This window comes from Gymnogyps californianus, chromosome 29 (genome assembly GCF_018139145.2).
Source record: "Gymnogyps californianus isolate 813 chromosome 29, ASM1813914v2, whole genome shotgun sequence".
Taxonomy (NCBI): Eukaryota; Metazoa; Chordata; class Aves; order Accipitriformes; family Cathartidae; genus Gymnogyps; species Gymnogyps californianus.
Genome location: NC_059499.1, coordinates 1,493,347 through 1,514,223, shown reverse-complemented (window position 1 = coordinate 1,514,223; position 20,877 = coordinate 1,493,347). Strand labels below are relative to the sequence as shown.

Here is a 20,877-nt window from a genome sequence, read left to right as displayed (position 1 = left end):
GGGTCACCGGGAGGGGACCGTTCTTTACCTGTGACAAAGCCTTCCCAAAGTCACCCGCATCCCTGAGTCCTAAACACCAGACTTGTTGTGTCTCTCGGCAAACCCCTGCGATGCCTTCCATGGCTCCAAGACATGTGTGGTGTGTTGACAGATGCCCAAGGAGCTGTAAGCCTTCACTTCTGCCCCAGTCCATCTCTCTGTGCCCCCCAGCCCCCCATTCTGAAGCACTCAGCAATGTTGTCAGAGCCGCACAGTCAGTGCTTGGGAGGTTACATGACCTGTGGCCCAGGACACTGAAGGGAGGGCATTTAGCAAGTCCTTCTCCGTCCCTTGCACACCACAGGATGGAAAGAAAGAACCCTCCCGGATGCAGCCGTTGTGTCTTCCTGCCTTTCTGCCCTGAACTGCAAGACCTCCGACATCAGGGAGGGAAGTAACCTTGCTTGTGCACGGAGCTGGTGTGTAGTTGGTGTGGTAAACTCCACGGGGATGCGGTGCTTGTTCCTGCCACGGGGGATGTAGGAGAGGAGAAGCAGCCTGTCCCTTCCTCCCACATGCTCTAGTCCTCCATAGGCGACGTTTTGCCTCGTGCCATGCCACTCCTGCTTCAGATAGAGTGAGGGGCACCTCCTGTGCTGCCCCATACGCTGTGGGAACCCCTACAGTGCCTTTCCCCGTGGCTAGAGCCCTGTCTTCCCTGAGAGACAGCTGCCGTCAGCAACCCCCCTGTGCCCTGCTGATGCACTCTCCATCAATGCTCATGAGCCATGCTGAGCTGACAGCAGAAGCACGGTGGGGGGAACAGATCATCGCAGGAGGGAAGGCAGCATCTGCGGCACGGGATCGGAGAGAGCAGGGTGCGGCAGGGCACTGGAGCCTTTGGGCAGACCCTCGCCATAGGTGCTGACTGCGGGACTTGCACAGGCCCTTGGGAAACTGCATGTCTGAGTGTGCTGAGATGCTTGGGAAGAGGAAACAGAGATCCTGATGTCTACTTGCCTCCAGTGTGTTGCTGCTGACGTTCCCAGACCATGAGTCCTTGTGATGAGTTTTGATGTCCTATGGAAAGCTTTCCAAGGTTTTTGCAGTGCCTGCTATGGAGTTAGTGTGTAGGCTCAAAGAAGAAGTGTTTGGTAGGCTTGGGGCTGAAGCAGGAACAGTTGGGAAGCGCCAACACTGACCTTTGGTGCTGGGTAGCGGCGGGAGTAGACTTTGTGTGTGTTGGAGAGGAGTGTCTCTGCTTCTCAAACGTCCTTCTCCTGTTGATGGGAGGCTGCGGGAGGCTCTCCAGATAAGGTAAGGAAGGGCAAAGAGCGTATGAATTTCTCTTGATGTGAAATTGCTGAGCCTAAAACCTTACAGGGTATCCAAGGTGACTGGGAAGTTTATGCCTGACTTTGATGGCGTTAGGTGTTAGGTTACGCAATGGATACGGTGACTCCTGTCACAGAAACTTCTTTTTAAGTCTGGCCTTGTATTTTAGGGTTGCCAGAAAACATGCCCCGTTCTTTCTGAGATTCCGTAAAGTGAGGCCCTGGAGGGCAAGGGGATGGCATCAGCTGGCGAGGTGGGACACTCCTCATGCCTGGCCGCACCATCTGCCTATGCTGACGTGTCATTTCCCCTGGAAACGTTTTGCCCTCTAATACTGTCACTTGAAAGGAGCCTGTGTGGCTGAATGGGCATGTCATGAACAGGGAAATGAAAAGGCAGCGTTGCAGGGAACATAAGCAGTGTCCCCATTTCTTTAATTGTGATGCTTTGCATGCAAGACGAGCTTGTTGGTAAACACATTACATGCGCAAAGAGTGCCTCTGGGCCTGGGGCGGTCTGGTCCAGTATAAAAGCCAGTCCAACTGCAGGCTTCCTCACCCACTTCTCTTGCCTTCTCGTCCTTGGTGAACAAGGTGAGCTGCTACCACCTTTGCTTTGCTCTTCTCTTTCTCTTGTTCTCCTCTTTCTTTTCTGGCCTTGCTATAGCTTTTATCGAGACCCTAGCTCTTTGGTTGTCTTCCTGACTCTCGGCCCCTTGCCACCACCATGGGAGGTGGGAGAAGGTCTTGGGCTTTCTTTGCAGGGGAACGGTGGGGACCAGGGCTCTTTTGTCTCCCTTCCTCCCTACGCAGGCTGTCCCTGCTCCCCAGCCTCTGCCTTTGCTCTCGCCGAGCAGGCTGTCAGGCTGCGCCTCACCTGCTGCCTGTGCTTTCCCTGCCCTCTCTCCCAGGTGCGCCTCCGTCCCGCAGCCATGTCCTGCTACGATCTGTGCCGTCCCTGTGGCCCAACCCCGCTTGCCAACAGCTGCAACGAGGCCTGCGTCAGGCAGTGCCAGGACTCGCGGGTGGTCATCGAACCATCTCCCGTGGTGGTGACCCTGCCCGGACCCATCCTCAGCTCCTTCCCCCAGAACACCGCTGTGGGATCCACCACCTCCGCTGCTGTTGGCAGCATCCTGAGTGCTGAGGGAGTGCCCATCAACTCCGGGGGCTTTAACCTCTCTGGCCTTGGTGGCCGCTACTACGGCAGAAGGTGCCTGCCCTGCTAAAGTCGTGCCGGACGTCCCATGAGTGCATTGACCAGGAAGCCCACAGCCAGGTGCCGGACCGAGGATGGAGCTGCCGGCCAGGCTTTCCAGAGGGGTTGAGCACCCTCGTGCCCTCCTGCAAAGGAGGGAGGGAAGGAAGGTGCCAGCCTGTGCTGTCTGGAAACACGGCCAACTGATGTCTTCGTCTTCTTCTCCTGCTTTCTTCTCCGCATCATGAGTCCCTGTTGTCTCCTGCTGTCCTGTGCCATGGGTTCATCCTGAAGCAAGCTGAGAGGGGCCCTGCTCATCACCCTCTCCCGATGTGTGTGGGAGGAAGACGTGTGTCCCGTTGCTGCGAAGGGGTGCCTGCCTGTCAGCTGCCCTTGTAGCAGCCTGGACGGGGTCCCTTCCGACACGCACTGCTTTGTTTCACTCTTTAGACTCATTAAAGTTTGTGCTGCATTGTAGCTTGACGTCTCCTCGTGTTCCTTCCTCCTGAGAAGCCCAGCCAAGCTGTTGAGGAGAAATGTGGTGCCCTGGAGGGGACAAGGGTGGTGGGTAAGGGCCAATGGTGGTCCTGCGTCATGCGTGTAGGCGCTGAGTACCCTCAAGGCCATGGTCATTGGCAGAGACATGGGGCAGTGGAGGGGTGCGTGGTATTGTCTGAGTATGGCAAGGGTTGCCAGGAGGTCCCCCAAGGGACATGTGAGCAACAAGTAAGGTTGGATCTTGGCTTCCAGTTGATGAGGCAAGCCCTTGACCTGCTGGAAGACATTTCTGTGCAGGCTAACTCCCACCTGCCCAAGGCTCTGATTGCATGTTTCCACCCACAGTGTGTCCTTGCCCTTCCCTCCTCCAAGCACTTCTTCCAAACCCCGGAACTGGAGGGAGTCCCAAAGGAGTTGAGGGACATGTGGCAGGCAGGGCAACTGTGTAAAAGGAAATATGAGTCCTGATTTTCAGTTTGCTTCTCTTTCCTTCCCTTCTGTGGTCTGTTTCTCCATGGCGAATGCTCTGCACGTGGCCCTACAGTCGTCTTCTGACAGAGTCAAAGACTACTCTTGTGCACTGTCCTGGGGTTAAAAGCATATGTTTGCACCTGATGGCTACCTTCTTGTCTTCCCTGAAAGCAAGCTATCCTTCAAAATACCCCTTGGTCTGTATCTGCTGGGAGACCCTGTAGAAATGTACTCCACCCATGACTGTAAGCCACGCGGAGCCATTAGCAGAAGCAAGGCAAGATCGAACCAGGGAGGGAAGGCAACATCCTCAGCAGATGCTCTGAGGGAGCAGGGTGCGTCCGGATGCTTGAGCCTTTCCGTAGACCCTCAGTATGGGGGCTGAGTCAGGAGAATGGAGAGATGGTAGGAAACGGCTCCTCTGCATTTAACGTGTTGCTTGTGGAAGGGTTTAAGTGGAAGTGCCACGGTAGAAAACCGGTGTGCAATATGGTTTGAGCGTAATGAAAACACTTTTATGTTTGAAGGAATCTTTCCATTACATGCAGGGCTGCTGTGTTGCAGTCACACTGGGATTTCTTCTGCATGCGTGTTTGCCTAGATCAACATCTCCTGTCAAGCTAAAAGCTCCTTCATCTTCCTGAAGGAGGAATTTGGCCTGGGCGTCTGTGATTAGAGAGTTGCCCGTCTCCGATGGAGTCCAGCCTAGCTGGGGAAGGTGTTTGTCCACCGTTTGCAATGAGTCCCTAGCTGGGGTGTCAGAGGAGTGCAGCTGGTTCCCCAAGCAGAGCTGTCATTCCTCTTGGGGACGTTCAGCCCCTGTCTTGCCCCAGGAAATGCAGTGCAGAGCATTGGATCCTTGCCTTAGAATGCATGCCTGGGGAGATCCTGACATCCACTGCTCTCCAGACTGTCCTTGCTGGCACTGCCAGCCTCGCTCGCTTCTGCAGAGGGTTACATGTTGCATGGAAATCTTGCTGAGTGTTTGGAACCGTGTGTGCTGTCCTGTCGGTATGTTAGGGCCCAAGACAAAGTTGAGGTACGGACACGGGGAGTGAAGAAGGAAGAGTTTTGAAGCCGGAAGACGTTCCTGCTTGGGAGTGGTTTCTGCAAGATAACAGCAGTGGCTCAGTAATACTTACTTGTGGGAAAGCAACGTTATTCTTCCCGAAACGTTCTTGTTCTGGTGATTGGGGAACTCCAGGCACTGCTGAAAGAGGGAGAGGCAAAGAGACAGGCTAAAGTGTTCGAAGGCAATGCGAGATAGCAAAGAAAGTTCAAAAACCCAACAGCATAGTGTCCTGATGAAAAATGATTCCTAAGACAGCTGAAAGGCCTTGGAGGCAGAGAGAGCAATGGATGTGGCCAGTCCCGCATAAAGAAAGCCTGCCCTTTAATCCTAGGTTTATAATGAAAAAAACTGCGTTCATGACAACAAAGGCTAAAAGCATGCCTCAAGAGGGTAAGATGCTGACACCACCTGAAATATGGCACCACTCCACTCAGTTGGCTGAAACATCTGCCTGATTTTTGTTGTAAATTCCCCTGGAAACGTTTTGCCCTCTAATACTGTCACTTGAAAGGAGCCTGTGTGGCTGAATGGGCATGTCATGAACAGGGAAATGAAAAGGCAGCGTTGCAGGGAACATAAGCAGTGTCCCCATTTCTTTAATTGTGATGCTTTGCATGCAAGACGAGCTTGTTGGTAAACACATTACATGCGCAAAGAGTGCCTCTGGGCCTGGGGCGGTCTGGTCCAGTATAAAAGCCAGTCCAACTGCAGGCTTCCTCACCCACTTCTCTTGCCTTCTCGTCCTTGGTGAACAAGGTGAGCTGCTACCACCTTTGCTTTGCTCTTCTCTTTCTCTTGTTCTCCTCTTTCTTTTCTGGCCTTGCTATAGCTTTTATCGAGACCCTAGCTCTTTGGTTGTCTTCCTGACTCTCGGCCCCTTGCCACCACCATGGGAGGTGGGAGAAGGTCTTGGGCTTTCTTTGCAGGGGAACGGTGGGGACCAGGGCTCTTTTGTCTCCCTTCCTCCCTACGCAGGCTGTCCCTGCTCCCCAGCCTCTGCCTTTGCTCTCGCCGAGCAGGCTGTCAGGCTGCGCCTCACCTGCTGCCTGTGCTTTCCCTGCCCTCTCTCCCAGGTGCGCCTCCGTCCCGCAGCCATGTCCTGCTACGATCTGTGCCGTCCCTGTGGCCCAACCCCGCTTGCCAACAGCTGCAACGAGGCCTGCGTCAGGCAGTGCCAGGACTCGCGGGTGGTGATCCAGCCCTCTCCCGTGGTGGTGACCCTGCCCGGACCCATCCTCAGCTCCTTCCCCCAGAACACCGCTGTGGGATCCACCACCTCTGCTGCTGTTGGCAGCATCCTGAGTGCTGAGGGAGTGCCCATCAACTCCGGGGGCTTTAACCTCTCTGGCCTTGGTGGCCTCTGCTACAGCAGAAGGTGCCTGCCCTGCTAAAGCCGTGCCGGACGTCCCGTGAGTGCATCGACCAGGAAGCCCACAGCCAGGTGCCGGACCGAGGATGGAGCTGCCGGCCAGGCTTTCCAGAGGGGTTGAGCACCCTCGTGCCCTCCTGCAAAGGAGGGAGGGAAGGAAGGTGCCAGCCTGTGCTGTCTGGAAACACGGCCAACTGATGTCTTCTCTTCTTCTCCTGCTTTCTTCTCGCATCATGAGTCCCTGTTGTCTCCTGCTGTCCTGTGCCATGGGTTCATCCTGAAGCAAGCTGAGAGGGGCCCTGCTCATCACCCTCTCCCGATGTGTGTGGGAGGAAGACGTGTGTCCCGTTGCTGCGAAGGGGTGCCTGCCTGTCAGCTGCCCTTGTAGCAGCCTGGACGGGGTCCCTTCCGACACGCACTGCTTTGTTTCACTCTTTAGACTCATTAAAGTTTGTGCTGCATTGTAGCTTGACGTCTCCTCGTGTTCCTTCCCTCCTGGGATGCCCAGCCAAGCTGTTGAGAGGGAAATGGGATGCCCTACAGGGTAAAGGGGTGGCTGAAGGGATGTGGTGCGCTTGCCTCATTCTTGGGGGATTGGGAGTGGGTGTCCCACTGAAAGGGTCACCGGGAGGGGACCGTTCTTTACCTGTGACAAAGCCTTCCCAAAGTCACCCGCATCCCTGAGTCCTAAACACCAGACTTGTTGTGTCTCTCGGCAAACCCCTGCGATGCCTTCCATGGCTCCAAGACATGTGTGGTGTGTTGACAGATGCCCAAGGAGCTGTAAGCCTTCACTTCTGCCCCCAGTCCATCTCTCTGTGCCCCCCAGCCCCCCATTCTGAAGCACTCAGCAATGTTGTCAGAGCCGCACAGTCAGTGCTTGGGAGGTTACATGACCTGTGGCCCAGGACACTGAAGGGAGGCATTTAGCAAGTCCTTCTCCGTCCCTTGCACACCACAGGATGGAAAGAAAGAACCTCCCGGATGCAGCCGTTGTGTCTTCCTGCCTTTCTGCCCTGAACTGCAAGACCTCCGACATCAGGGAGGGAAGTAACCTTGCTTGTGCACGGAGTTGGTGTGTAGTTGGTGTGGTAAACTCCACGGGGATGCGGTGCTTGTTCCTGCCACGGGGGATGTAGGAGAGGAGAAGCAGCCTGTCCCTTCCTCCCACATGCTCTAGTCCTCCATAGGCGACGTTTTGCCTCATGCCATGCCACTCCTGCTTCAGATAGAGTGAGGGGCACCTCCTGTGCTGCCCCATACGCTGTGGGAACCCCTACAGTGCCTTTCCCCATGGCTAGAGCCCTGTCTTCCCTGAGAGACAGCTGCCGTCAGCAACCCCCTGTGCCCTGCTGATGCACTCTCCATCAATGCTCATGAGCCATGCTGAGCTGACAGCAGAAGCACGGTGGGGGGAACAGATCATCGCAGGAGGGAAGGCAGCATCTGCGGCACGGGATCGGAGAGAGCAGGGTGCGGCAGGGCACTGGAGCCTTTGGGCAGACCCTCGCCGTAGGTGCTGACTGCGGGACTTGCACGGGCCCTTGGGAAACTGCATGTCTGAGTGTGCTGAGATGCTTGGGAAGAGGAAACAGAGATCCTGATGTCTACTTGCCTCCAGTGTGTTGCTGCTGACGTTCCCAGACCATGAGTCCTTGTGATGAGTTTTGATGTCCTATGGAAAGCTTTCCAAGGTTTTTGCAGTGCCTGCTATGGAGTTAGTGTGTAGGCTCAAAGAAGAAGTGTTTGGTAGGCTTGGGGCTGAAGCAGGAACAGTTGGGAAGCGCCAACACTGACCTTTGGTGCTGGGTAGCGGCGGGAGTAGACTTTGTGTGTGTTGGAGGGAGTGTCTCTGCTTCTCAAACGTCCTTCTCCTGTTGATGGGAGGCTGCGGGAGGCTCTCCAGATAAGGTAAGGAAGGGCAAAGAGCGTATGAATTTCTCTTGATGTGAAATTGCTGAGCCTAAAACCTTACAGGGTATCCAAGGTGACTGGAAGTTTATGCCTGACTTTGATGGCGTTAGGTGTTAGGTTACGCAATGGATACGGTGACTCCTGTCACAGAAACTTCTTTTTAAGTCTGGCCTTGTATTTTAGGGTTGCCAGAAAACATGCCCCGTTCTTTCTGAGATTCCGTAAAGTGAGGCCCTGGAGGGCAAGGGGATGGCATCAGCTGGCGAGGTGGGACACTCCTCATGCCTGGCCGCACCATCTGCCTATGCTGACGTGTCATTTCCCCTGGAAACGTTTTGCCCTCTAATACTGTCACTTGAAAGGAGCCTGTGTGGCTGAATGGGCATGTCATGAACAGGGAAATGAAAAGGCAGCGTTGCAGGGAACATAAGCAGTGTCCCCATTTCTTTAATTGTGATGCTTTGCATGCAAGACGAGCTTGTTGGTAAACACATTACATGCGCAAAGAGTGCCTCTGGGCCTGGGGCGGTCTGGTCCAGTATAAAAGCCAGTCCAACTGCAGGCTTCCTCACCCACTTCTCTTGCCTTCTCGTCCTTGGTGAACAAGGTGAGCTGCTACCACCTTTGCTTTGCTCTTCTCTTTCTCTTGTTCTCCTCTTTCTTTTCTGGCCTTGCTATAGCTTTTATCGAGACCCTAGCTCTTTGGTTGTCTTCCTGACTCTCGGCCCCTTGCCACCACCATGGGAGGTGGGAGAAGGTCTTGGGCTTTCTTTGCAGGGAACGGTGGGGACCAGGGCTCTTTTGTCTCCCTTCCTCCTACGCAGGCTGTCCCTGCTCCCCAGCCTCTGCCTTTGCTCTCGCCGAGCAGGCTGTCAGGCTGCGCCTCACCTGCTGCCTGTGCTTTCCCTGCCCTCTCTCCCAGGTGCGCCTCCGTCCCGCAGCCATGTCCTGCTACGATCTGTGCCGTCCCTGTGGCCCAACCCCGCTTGCCAACAGCTGCAACGAGGCCTGCGTCAGGCAGTGCCAGGACTCGCGGGTGGTGATCAGCCCTCTCCCGTGGTGGTGACCCTGCCCGGACCCATCCTCAGCTCCTTCCCCCAGAACACCGCTGTGGGATCCACCACCTCTGCTGCTGTTGGCAGCATCCTGAGTGCTGAGGGAGTGCCCATCAACTCCGGGGGCTTTAACCTCTCTGGCCTTGGTGGCCTCTGCTACAGCAGAAGGTGCCTGCCCTGCTAAAGCCGTGCCGGACGTCCCGTGAGTGCATCGACCAGGAAGCCCACAGCCAGGTGCCGGACCGAGGATGGAGCTGCCGGCCAGGCTTTCCAGAGGGGTTGAGCACCCTCGTGCCCTCCTGCAAAGGAGGGAGGGAAGGAAGGTGCCAGCCTGTGCTGTCTGGAAACACGGCCAACTGATGTCTTCGTCTTCTTCTCCTGCTTTCTTCTCCGCATCATGAGTCCCTGTTGTCTCCTGCTGTCCTGTGCCATGGGTTCATCCTGAAGCAAGCTGAGAGGGGCCCTGCTCATCACCCTCTCCCGATGTGTGTGGGAGGAAGACGTGTGTCCCGTTGCTGCGAAGGGGTGCCTGCCTGTCAGCTGCCCTTGTAGCAGCCTGGACGGGGTCCCTTCCGACACGCACTGCTTTGTTTCACTCTTTAGACTCATTAAAGTTTGTGCTGCATTGTAGCTTGACGTCTCCTCGTGTTCCTTCCCTCCTGAGAAGCCCAGCCAGCTGTTCAGGAGAAATGTGGTGCCCTGGAGGGACAAGGGTGGGTGGGTAAGGGCCAATGGTGGTCCTGCGTCATGCGTGTAGGCGCTGAGTACCCTCAAGGTCCATGGTCATTGGCAGAGACGTGGGCAGTGGAGGGGTGCGTGGTATTGTCTGAGTATGGCAAGGGTTGCCAGGAGGTCCCCCAAGGGACATGTGAGCAACAAGTAAGGTTGGATCTTGGCTTCCAGTTGATGAGGCAAGCCCTGACCTGCTGGAAGACATTTCTGTGCAGGCTAACTCCCACCTGCCCAAGGCTCTGATTGCATGTTTCCATCCACAGTGTGTCCTTGCCCTTCCCTCCTCCAAGCACTTCTTCCAAACCCCGGAACTGGAGGGAGTCCCAAAGGAGTTGAGGGACATGTGGCAGGCAGGGCAACTGCGTAAAAGGAAATATGAGTCCTGATTTTCAGTTTGCTTCTCTTTCCTTCCCTTCTGTGGTCTGTTTCTCCATGGCGAATGCTCTGCACGTGGCCCTACAGTCGTCTCTGACAGAGTCAAAGACTACTCTTGTGCACTGTCCTGGGGTTAAAAAGCATATGTTTGCACCTGATGGCTACCTTCTTGTCTTCCCTGAAAGCAAGCTATCCTTCAAAATACCCCTTGGTCTGTATCTGCTGGGAGACCCTGTAGAAATGTACTCCCACCCATGACTGTAAGCCACGCGGAGCCATTAGCAGAAGCAAGGCCAAGATCGAACCAGGGAAGGAAGCAACATCCTCAGCAGATGCTCTGAGGGAGCAGGGTGCGTCCGGATGCTTGAGCCTTTCCGTAGACCCTCAGTATGGGGGGCTGAGTCAGGGAGAATGGAGAGATGTAGGAAACGGCTCCTCTGCATTTAACGTGTTGCTTGTGGAAGGGTTTTAAGTGGAAGTGCCACGGGTAGAAAACCGGTGTGCAATATGGTTTGAGCGTAATGAAAACACTTTTATGTTTGAAGGAAATCTTTCCATTACATGCAGGGCTGCTGTGTTGCAGTCACACTGGGGATTTCTTCTGCATGCGTGTTTGCCTAGATCAACATCTCCTGTCAAGCTAAAAGCTCCCTTCATCTTCCTGAAGGAGGAATTTGGCCTGGGCGTCTGTGATTAGAGAGTTGCCCGTCTCCGATGGAGTCCCAGCCTAGCTGGGGAAGGTGTTTTGTCCACCGTTTGCAATGAGTCCCTAGCTGGGTGTCAGAGGAGTGCAGCTGGTTCCCCAAGCGAGCTGTCATTCCTCTTGGGGACGTTCAGCCCCTGTCTTGCCCAGGAAATGCAGTGCAGAGCATTGGATCCTTGCCTTAGAATGCATGCCTGGGGAGATCCTGACATCCACTGCTCTCCAGACTGTCCTTGCTGGCACTGCCAGCCCTCGCTCGCTTCTGCAGAGGGTTACATGTTGCATGGAAATCTGCTGAGTGTTTGGAACCGTGTGTGCTGTCCTGTCGGTATGTAGGGCCCAAGACAAAGTTGAGGTACGGACACGGGGAGTGGAAGAAGGAAGAGTTTTGAAGCCGGAAGACGTTCCTGCTTGGGAGTGGTTTCTGCAAGATAACAGCAGTGGCTCAGTAATACTTACTTGTGGGAAAGCAACGTTATTCTTCCCGAAACATTCTTGTTCTGGTGATTGGGAACTCCAGGCACTGCTGAAAGAGGGAGAGGCAAAAGAGACAGGCTAAAGTGTTCGAAGGGCAATGCGAGATAGCAAAGAAAGTTCAAAAACCCAACAGCATAGTGTCCCTGATGAAAAAATGATTCCTAAGACAGCTGAAAAGGCCTTGGAGGCAGAGAGAGCAATGGATGTGCCAGTCCCCGCATAAAGAAAGCCTGCCCTTTAATCCTAGTTTATAATGAAAAAAACTGCGTTCATGACAACAAAGGCTAAAAGCATGCCTCAAGAGGGTAAGATGCTGACACCACCTGAAAATATGGCACCACTCCACTCAGTTGGCTGAAACATCTGCCTGATTTTTGTTGTAAATTCCCCTGGAAACATTTTGCCCTCTAATACTGTCACTTGAAAGGAGCCTGTGTGGCTGAATGGGCATGTCATGAACAGGGAAATGAAAAGGCAGCATTGCAGGGAACATAAACAGCCACACCATTGACTTAAGAGGGATGCTTAGCATAAAATATGAGCTTGTTGGTAAACACATTACATGTGCAAAGAGTGCCTCTGGGCCTGGGGCGGTCTGGTCCAGTATAAAAGCCAGTCCAACTGCAGGCTTCCTCACCCACTTCTCTTGCCTTCTCGTCCTTGGTGAACAAGGTGAGCTGCAACCGCCTTTGCTTCGCTCTTCTCTTTCTCTTGTTTTCCTCTTTGTCTTATGGGTTCGGCCAAATCTTTGACTTGGTGTAGCTGTTGCTGAGAGCTTTGCTCCTTGATCCTGCTCCCAGCATCTTTGTTCTCCTGTTCTCCACTGCGGCGAGATGTGAGAAGGTCTTGGGCTTTCTTTGCAGGGGAACGGTGGGGACCAGGGCTCTTTTGTCTCCCTTCCTCCCTACGCAGGCTGTCCCTGCTCCCCAGCCTCTGCCTTTGCTCTCGCCGAGCAGGCTGTCAGGCTGCGCCTCACCTGCTGCCTGTGCTTTCCCTGCCCTCTCTCCCAGGTGCGCCTCCGTCCCGCAGCCATGTCCTGCTACGATCTGTGCCGTCCCTGTGGCCCAACCCCGCTTGCCAACAGCTGCAACGAGGCCTGCGTCAGGCAGTGCCAGGACTCGCGGGTGGTGATCCAGCCCTCTCCGTGGTGGTGACCCTGCCCGGACCCATCCTCAGCTCCTTCCCCCAGAACACCGCTGTGGGATCCACCACCTCTGCTGCTGTTGGCAGCATCCTGAGTGCTGAGGGAGTGCCATCAACTCCGGGGGCTTTAGCCTCTCTGCCTTGGTGGCCGCTACTACAGCAGAAGGTGCCTGCCCTGCTAAAGCCATGCCGGACGTCCGTGAGTGCATCGACCAGGAAGCCCACAGCCAGGTGCCGGACGAGGATGGAGCTGCCGGCCAGGCTTTCCAGAGGGTTGAGCACCCTCATGCCCTCCTGCAAAGGAGGGAGGGAAGGAAGTGCCAGCCTGTGCTGTCTGGAAACACGGCCAACTGATGTCTTCTTCTTCTTCTCCTGCTTTCTTCTCCGCATCATGAGTCCCTGTTGTCTCCTGCTGTCCTGTGCCATGGATTCATCCTGAAGCAAGCTGAGAGGGGCCCTGCTCATCACCCTCTCCCGATGTGTGTGGGAGGAAGACGTGTGTCCCGTTGCTGCGAAGGGGTGCCTGCCTGTCAGCTGCCCTTGTAGCAGCCTGGACGGGGTCCCTTCCGACACGCACTGCTTTGTTTCACTCTTTAGACTCATTAAAGTTTGTGCTGCATTGTAGCTTGACGTCTCCTTGTGTTCCTTCCCTCCTGGGATGCCCAGCCAAGCTGCTCAATGAGAAATCACAGAATCACAGCATGATTGAGGTTGGAAGGGAGTTCTGGAGGTCCTCTGGTCCAACCCCCTGCTCCAGGAGATCAACCAAGAGCCTGTTGCTCTAAGTCCAGATGGCTTTTGGATGTCTCCAAGGATGGAGACTCCGTAATCTCCCTGGGCAACGAGTTCCAGTGCTCAGTGACCCTCACAGTTTCCTGATGTTCAGTTGGAGCTTTCTGTGTTTCCTTTTGTGCCCATTGCCTCTGGTCCTTTCAATGGGCAGCACTGAAAAGAGCTAACTCCTTCCTCCTTGCACCTTCCCTTCAGGTATTTAAATACATTAATGAGCCCCACCCCCCGCAAGCCTGCTCTTCCCAGCCCTTCAGTCTTTCCTCATATGTGCGACGCTCCAGTCCCTTCATCATCTCTGTGGCCTTTCATTTGACTCTCTCCAGTACGTCCATGTCTCTCTCGCACTGAGGAGCCTGGAACTGGACACTGTACTCCCGGTGTGGCTTCTTGAGTGCTGAGTGAAAGGGAAGGATCAAGTCCCTCAACCTGCTGGAAATACTTTGTCTAAAGCAGCCCGGGGTCCAATAGCATGCCGCATTAGCAAATGTGATCCCATATAGGCTGAAAGGATGTGGTGCGCTTGCCTCATTCTTGGGGGACTGGGAGTGGGTGTCCCACTGAAAGGGTCACCAGGAGGGGACCGTTCTTTACCTGTGACAAAGCCTTCCCAAAGTCACCCGCATCCCTGAGTCCTAAACACCAGACTTGTTGTGTCTCAGCAAACCCCTGTGATGCCTTCCATGGCTCCAAGACATGTGTGGTGTGTTGACAGATGCCCAAGGAGTTGTAAGCCTTCACTTCTGCCCCCAGTCCATCTCTCTGTGCCCCCCAGCCCCCCTATTCTGAAGCACTCAGCAATGTTGTCAGAGCTGCACAGTCAGTGCTTGGGAGGTTACATGACCTGTGGCCCAGGACACTGAAGGGAGGGCATTTAGCAAGTCCTTCTCCGTCCCTTGCACACCACAGGATGGAAAGAAAGAACCCTCCCGGATGCAGCCGTTGTGTCTTCCTGCCTTTCTGCCCTGAACTGCAAGACCTCCGACATCAGGGAGGGAAGTAACCTTGCTTGTGCACGGAGTTGGTGTGTAGTTGGTGTGGTAAACTCCACGGGGATGCGGTGCTTGTTCCTGCCACGGGGGATGTAGGAGAGGAGAAGCAGCCTGTCCCTTCCTCCCACATGCTCTAGTCCTCCATAGGCGACGTTTTGCCTCGTGCCATGCCACTCCTGCTTCAGATAGAGTGAGGGGCACCTCCTGTGCTGCCCCATACGCTGTGGGAACCCCTACAGTGCCTTTCCCCATGGCTAGAGCCCTGTCTTCCCTGAGAGACAGCTGCCGTCAGCAACCCCCCTGTGCCCTGCTGATGCACTCTCCATCAATGCTCATGAGCCATGCTGAGCTGACAGCAGAAGCACGGTGGGGGGAACAGATCATCGCAGGAGGGAAGGCAGCATCTGCGGCACGGGATCGGAGAGAGCAGGGTGCGGCAGGGCACTGGAGCCTTTGGGCAGACCCTCGCCGTAGGTGCTGACTGTGGGAGTATCAAGGTCTTGTAGGAGACTCCACCTTTGCATTATCTGGGGCAGGGATGTGCTTGAAAGGAGTCTTAGAAGAAAAGACAGATTTTACACCTCTGAAATGAATGTAAGCTTCCTTTCTTGAAGGAACAAGTCCTTTCTCCCTCATTGCTGAGCTAGATGGAGCTGGTGTCCTGTGTCCCAGGTGTACAGAAGATTTCCTCTTCTTGCACCTGAATGGCCTGAGTGCAGTGACAACAGGCCCAATGGCCCTGATGGGCCTCCCCTGGGGTCTCTCACTCCTCCCTCTTCCCTTTGAGCCAGGGCTCTATTTAAGCTCTGTCCTGAGCCCTCAGCCCTTTCTTCAGCTTGGTGGCAGAGTGTAAGCCTCCTGTTCCTTAGCAGATTTGCTTAGGCCTGACTGTGAGCCCCCTGGATCTGGACCCTAAGTTGCCCACTGATTTTCCAGCCTCTTCTTGGGTCTGTCTGGTCATTATGGCCCTGGTCAGCAGTCAGTGGGCTCTGTTGACCCAGGTTACCACCACTGGATCTGCTCGTGATGTGTGGGCTGACTGCCCTGCTTGATGTCAGTCCTGCTTCATCACCATGAACTTGACGGCTGAGCTGGACTCTGGGCTGCACCTGTCTACTGTCTCTGCATCCTCCTTGCTCAGGTACTGTGCCATGGGGCCATTGCTAGTGAGGCTGCTGCCCTCCTGGCCTTGTCATCATGCTCATCTCCTGGCTCCCATCCTGCAGGGAGCAGCTGGCTCTCACTGAGCCCTGACAGCATTTCTGTTTGGATGGACTTTTACTGTCATCATCAGGCTAACACAGCGCACCTTCTAAGCTCTCTTCATCATCTCAAATGAGGAATTTGGCCTCATGTGATTAGAGAGTTGCCTGCCTCTGGTGGAGTCCCAGCTCAAGTGGGGAAGGTGTTTTGTCCACCGTTTGCGATGAGGACCTAGCTGGGGTGTCAGAGGAATGTGGCTGGTGCCCCAAGCAGGGCTGTCACTCCCCTTGGGGACATTCAGCTCCTCTTCTGCCCCAGGAAATGCAGCGCAGAGCATTGAATCCTTCCCTTGGAACACATCTCCGGGGAGGTCCTGACACCTGCTGCTCTCCGGACTGTCCTTGCTGGCACTGCCAGCCCTTGCTCACTTCTGGGGATAGTTGCGTGTTGCACGGAAATCTTGCTGAGTGTTTGGAACTGTGCGTGCTGTCCTGTCAATACGTAGAGCGAAAGCTGAAGTTGAGGCCCGGACCACAGGGAGGAGGAAAGCAGATGTACTGGGTGCCCAGCATGTGCCTTTGTTTGGGGGGGACGTCCCAGTTTAACAGGAGTGGTGAACCAATACCTGGTTGTGGCAGAGCAACGTCCTTCTTTCTAAAACACACCTGTGCTGGGGACTGGGGACCTCTGGATGCTGCTGATAGAGGTGGGAGGGAAAAGAGCCAGGCTTATTTCTCCGGAGAGCAATGCTCGATATCACAGAAGGGCTAAAGCCCAAGGGCAGAGCTGAGATGCTTGGGAAACTGGTGCCTGAGGCAGCCTGAGCTGGTCGATAGGGAAAGCTGAGGTTGTGGCTGGTCCTCATATAGGAACTTTGTTGGAAGTCTGGCCTTTAATGAGAGGTTTGGCAGGAAATGGGCCCCATCTGTTAGGACAAAACCTCAAAACAAGCCCCAGGAGGGGGAGAGGCTAGCATAACCTGGCAAGATTGGCCATCTCCTTCTCTTTGCCTTCATCTTCTTCCGTCGCTTCTGTGTCATTTCCCCTGGAAACATTTTGCCCTCTAATACTGTCACTTGAAAGGAGCCTGTGTGGCTGAATGGGCATGTCATGAACAGGGAAATGAAAAGGCAGCGTTGCAGGGAACATAAGCAGTGTCCCCATTTCTTTAATTGTGATGCTTTGCATGCAAGACGAGCTTGTTGGTAAACACATTACATGCGCAAAGAGTGCCTCTGGGCCTGGGGCGGTCTGGTCCAGTATAAAAGCCAGTCCAACTGCAGGCTTCCTCACCCACTTCTCTTGCCTTCTCGTCCTTGGTGAACAAGGTGAGCTGCTACCACCTTTGCTTTGCTCTTCTCTTTCTCTTGTTCTCCTCTTTCTTTTCTGGCCTTGCTATAGCTTTTATCGAGACCCTAGCTCTTTGGTTGTCTTCCTGACTCTCGGCCCCTTGCCACCACCATGGAGGTGGGAGAAGGTCTTGGGCTTTCTTTGCAGGGGAACGGTGGGGACCAGGGCTCTTTTGTCTCCCTTCCTCCCTACGCAGGCTGTCCCTGCTCCCCAGCCTCTGCCTTTGCTCTCGCCGAGCAGGCTGTCAGGCTGCGCCTCACCTGCTGCCTGTGCTTTCCCTGCCCTCTCTCCCAGGTGCGCCTCGTCCCGCAGCCATGTCCTGCTACGATCTGTGCCGTCCCTGTGGCCCAACCCCGCTTGCCAACAGCTGCAACGAGGTCTGCGTCAGGCAGTGTCAGGACTCGCGGGTGGTGATCCAGCCCTCTCCCGTGGTGGTGACCCTGCCCGGACCCATCCTCAGCTCCTTCCCCAGAACACCGCTGTGGGATCCACCACCTCTGCTGCTGTTGGCAGCATCCTGAGTGCTGAGGGAGTGCCCATCAACTCCGGGGCTTTAACCTCTCTGGCCTTGGTGGCCTCTGCTACAGCAGAAGGTGCCTGCCCTGCTAAAGCCGTGCCGGACGTCCCGTGAGTGCATCGACCAGGAAGCCCACAGCCAGGTGCCGGACCGAGGATGGAGCTGCCGGCCAGGCTTTCCAGAGGGGTTGAGCACCCTCGTGCCCTCCTGCAAAGGAGGGAGGGAAGGAAGGTGCCAGCCTGTGCTGTCTGGAAACACGGCCAACTGATGTCTTCTTCTTCTTCTCCTGCTTTCTTCTCTGCATCATGAGTCCCTGTTGTCTCCTGCTGTCCTGTGCCATGGGTTCATCCTGAAGCAAGCTGAGAGGGGCCCTGCTCATCACCCTCTCCCGATGTGTGTGGGAGGAAGACGTGTGTCCCGTTGCTGCGAAGGGGTGCCTGCCTGTCAGCTGCCCTTGTAGCAGCCTGGACGGGGTCCCTTCCGACACGCACTGCTTTGTTTCACTCTTTAGACTCATTAAAGTTTGTGCTGCATTGTAGCTTGACGTCTCCTTGTGTTCCTTCCCTCCTGGGATGCCCAGCCAAGCTGTTGAGAGGGAAATGGGATGCCCTACAGGGTAAAGGGGTGGCTGAAGGGATGTGGTGCGCTTGCCTCATTCTTGGGGATTGGGAGTGGGTGTCCCACTGAAAGGGTCACCGGGAGGGGACCGTTCTTTACCTGTGACAAAGCCTTCCCAAAGTCACCCGCATCCCTGAGTCCTAAACACCAGACTTGTTGTGTCTCTCAGCAAACCCCTGCGATGCCTTCCATGGCTCCAAGACATGTGTGGTGTGTTGACAGATGCCCAAGGAGCTGTAAGCCTTCACTTCTGCCCCCAGTCCATCTCTCTGTGCCCCCAGCCCCCCATTCTGAAGCACTCAGCAATGTTGTCAGAGCCGCACAGTCAGTGCTTGGGAGGTTACATGACCTGTGGCCCAGGACACTGAAGGGAGGGCATTTAGCAAGTCCTTCTCCGTCCCTTGCACACCACAGGATGGAAAGAAAGAACCCTCCCGGATGCAGCCGTTGTGTCTTCCTGCCTTTCTGCCCTGAACTGCAAGACCTCCGACATCAGGGAGGGAAGTAACCTTGCTTGTGCACGGAGCTGGTGTGTAGTTGGTGTGGTAAACTCCACGGGGATGCGGTGCTTGTTCCTGCCACGGGGATGTAGGAGAGGAGAAGCAGCCTGTCCCTTCCTCCCACATGCTCTAGTCCTCCATAGGCGACGTTTTGCCTCGTGCCATGCCACTCCTGCTTCAGATAGAGTGAGGGGCACCTCCTGTGCTGCCCCATACGCTGTGGGAACCCCTACAGTGCCTTTCCCCGTGGCTAGAGCCCTGTCTTCCCTGAGAGACAGCTGCCGTCAGCAACCCCCCTGTGCCCTGCTGATGCACTCTCCATCAATGCTCATGAGCCATGCTGAGCTGACAGCAGAAGCACGGTGGGGGGAACAGATCATCGCAGGAGGGAAGGCAGCATCTGCGGCACGGGATCGGAGAGAGCAGGGTGCGGCAGGGCACTGGAGCCTTTGGGCAGACCCTCGCCGTAGGTGCTGACTGCGGGACTTGCACGGGCCCTTGGGAAACTGCATGTCTGAGTGTGCTGAGATGCTTGGGAAAAGGAAACAGAGATCCTGATGTCTACTTGCCTCCAGTGTGTTGCTGCTGACGTTCCCAGACCATGAGTCCTTGTGATGAGTTTTGATGTCCTATGGAAAGCTTTCCAAGGTTTTTGCAGTGCCTGCTATGGAGTTAGTGTGTAGGCTCAAAGAAGAAGTGTTTGGTAGGCTTGGGGCTGAAGCAGGAACAGTTGGGAAGCGCCAACACTGACCTTTGGTGCTGGGTAGCGGTGGGGAGTAGACTTTGTGTGTGTTGGAGAGGAGTGTCTCTGCTTCTCAAACATCCTTCTCCTGTTGATGGGAGGCTGCGGGAGGCTCTCCAGATAAGGTAAGGAAGGGCAAAGAGCGTATGAATTTCTCTTGATGTGAAATTGCTGAGCCTAAAACCTTACAGGGTATCCAAGGTGACTGGGAAGTTTATGCCTGACTTTGATGGCGTTAGGTGTTAGGTTACGCAATGGATACGGTGACTCCTGTCACAGAAACTTCTTTTTAAGTCTGGCCTTGTATTTTAGGGTTGCCAGAAAACATGCCCCGTTCTTTCTGAGATTCCGTAAAGTGAGGCCCTGGAGGGCAAGGGGATGGCATCAGCTGGCGAGGTGGACACTCCTCATGCCTGGCCGCACCATCTGCCTATGCTGACGTGTCATTTCCCCTGGAAACGTTTTGCCCTCTAATACTGTCACTTGAAAGGAGCCTGTGTGGCTGAATGGGCATGTCATGAACAGGGAAATGAAAAGGCAGCGTTGCAGGGAACATAAGCAGTGTCCCCATTTCTTTAATTGTGATGCTTTGCATGCAAGACGAGCTTGTTGGTAAACACATTACATGCGCAAAGAGTGCCTCTGGGCCTGGGGCGGTCTGGTCCAGTATAAAAGCCAGTCCAACTGCAGGCTTCCTCACCCACTTCTCTTGCCTTCTCGTCCTTGGTGAACAAGGTGAGCTGCTACCGCCTTTGCTTTGCTCTTCTCTTTCTCTTGTTCTCCTCTTTCTTTTCTGGCCTTGCTATAGCTTTTATCGAGACCCTAGCTCTTTGGTTGTCTTCCTGACTCTCGGCCCCTTGCCACCACCATGGGAGGTGGGAGAAGGTCTTGGGCTTTCTTTGCAGGGGAACGGTGGGGACCAGGGCTCTTTTGTCTCCCTTCCTCCCTACGCAGGCTGTCCCTGCTCCCCAGCCTCTGCCTTTGCTCTCGCCGAGCAGGCTGTCAGGCTGCGCCTCACCTGCTGCCTGTGCTTTCCCTGCCCTCTCTCCCAGGTGCGCCTCCGTCCCGCAGCCATGTCCTGCTACGATCTGTGCCGTCCCTGTGGCCCAACCCCGCTTGCCAACAGCTGCAACGAGGCCTGCGTCAGGCAGTGCCAGGACTCGCGGGTGGTGATCCAGCCCTCTCCCGTGGTGGTGACCCTGCCCGGACCCATCCTCAGCTCCTTCCCCCAGAACACCGCTGTGGGATCCACCACCTCTGCTGCTGTTGGCAGCATCTTGAGTGAGGAGGGAGTGCCCATCAACTCCGGGGGCTTTAACCTCTCTGGCCTTGGTGGCCGCTACTACAGCAGAAGGTGCCTGCCCTGCTAAAGCCGTGCCGGACGTCCCATGAGTGCATCGACCAGGAAGCCCACAGCCAGGTGCCGGACCGAGGATGGAGCTGCCGGCCAGGCTTTCCAGAGGGGTTGAGCACCCTCGTGCCCTCCTGCAAAGCAGAGAGGAAAGGAAGGTGCTTTCTGGATACATGGCCAACATATGTCTCGTTTTAAATATTCCTGCTTTTGAAGACTGTTGTTGCATCTGTGATTTTTAATTTCACATTGGCTTGGTATAATGCTGTACTTTTAAATGATCAGTGGAGGGGTTATATTTAGGAGTTAAGGAAAAGTGCAGTCTTGCTTTCTGTCTTTCGGTTGGAATGGTTTAAATGGCTTCTTTCGTTTATATAAATATATATATTCCTTTGGTTTTGCAGAATACTACTTGACTTTCCATCATTAAACTGATGTTGCATCTGAATTTGAGTTTCATTGTGGTTTTCTTCTCTTTTTTTCATCTCCTTGGGG

General features: G+C 55.0%; 2 protein-coding genes across 2 annotated transcripts; both read left to right on the top strand.

Annotated features, from left to right (window-relative positions):
• Positions 1–1,797: 1,797 nt before the first annotated feature.
• LOC127026847 (feather beta keratin-like) lies at positions 1,798–2,542 on the top strand. Its single transcript, XM_050912146.1, is given in 3 exon segments — positions 1,798–1,866; positions 1,868–1,903; positions 2,222–2,542. Coding segments are annotated over 3 exon segments (426 nt in total).
• Positions 2,543–19,656: 17,114 nt separating this feature from the next.
• On the top strand, positions 19,657–20,491 carry LOC127026846 (feather beta keratin-like). Its single transcript, XM_050912145.1, is given in 3 exon segments — positions 19,657–19,725; positions 19,727–19,762; positions 20,081–20,491. Coding segments are annotated over 3 exon segments (426 nt in total). The 3' UTR covers positions 20,402–20,491.
• Positions 20,492–20,877: the final 386 nt, after the last annotated feature.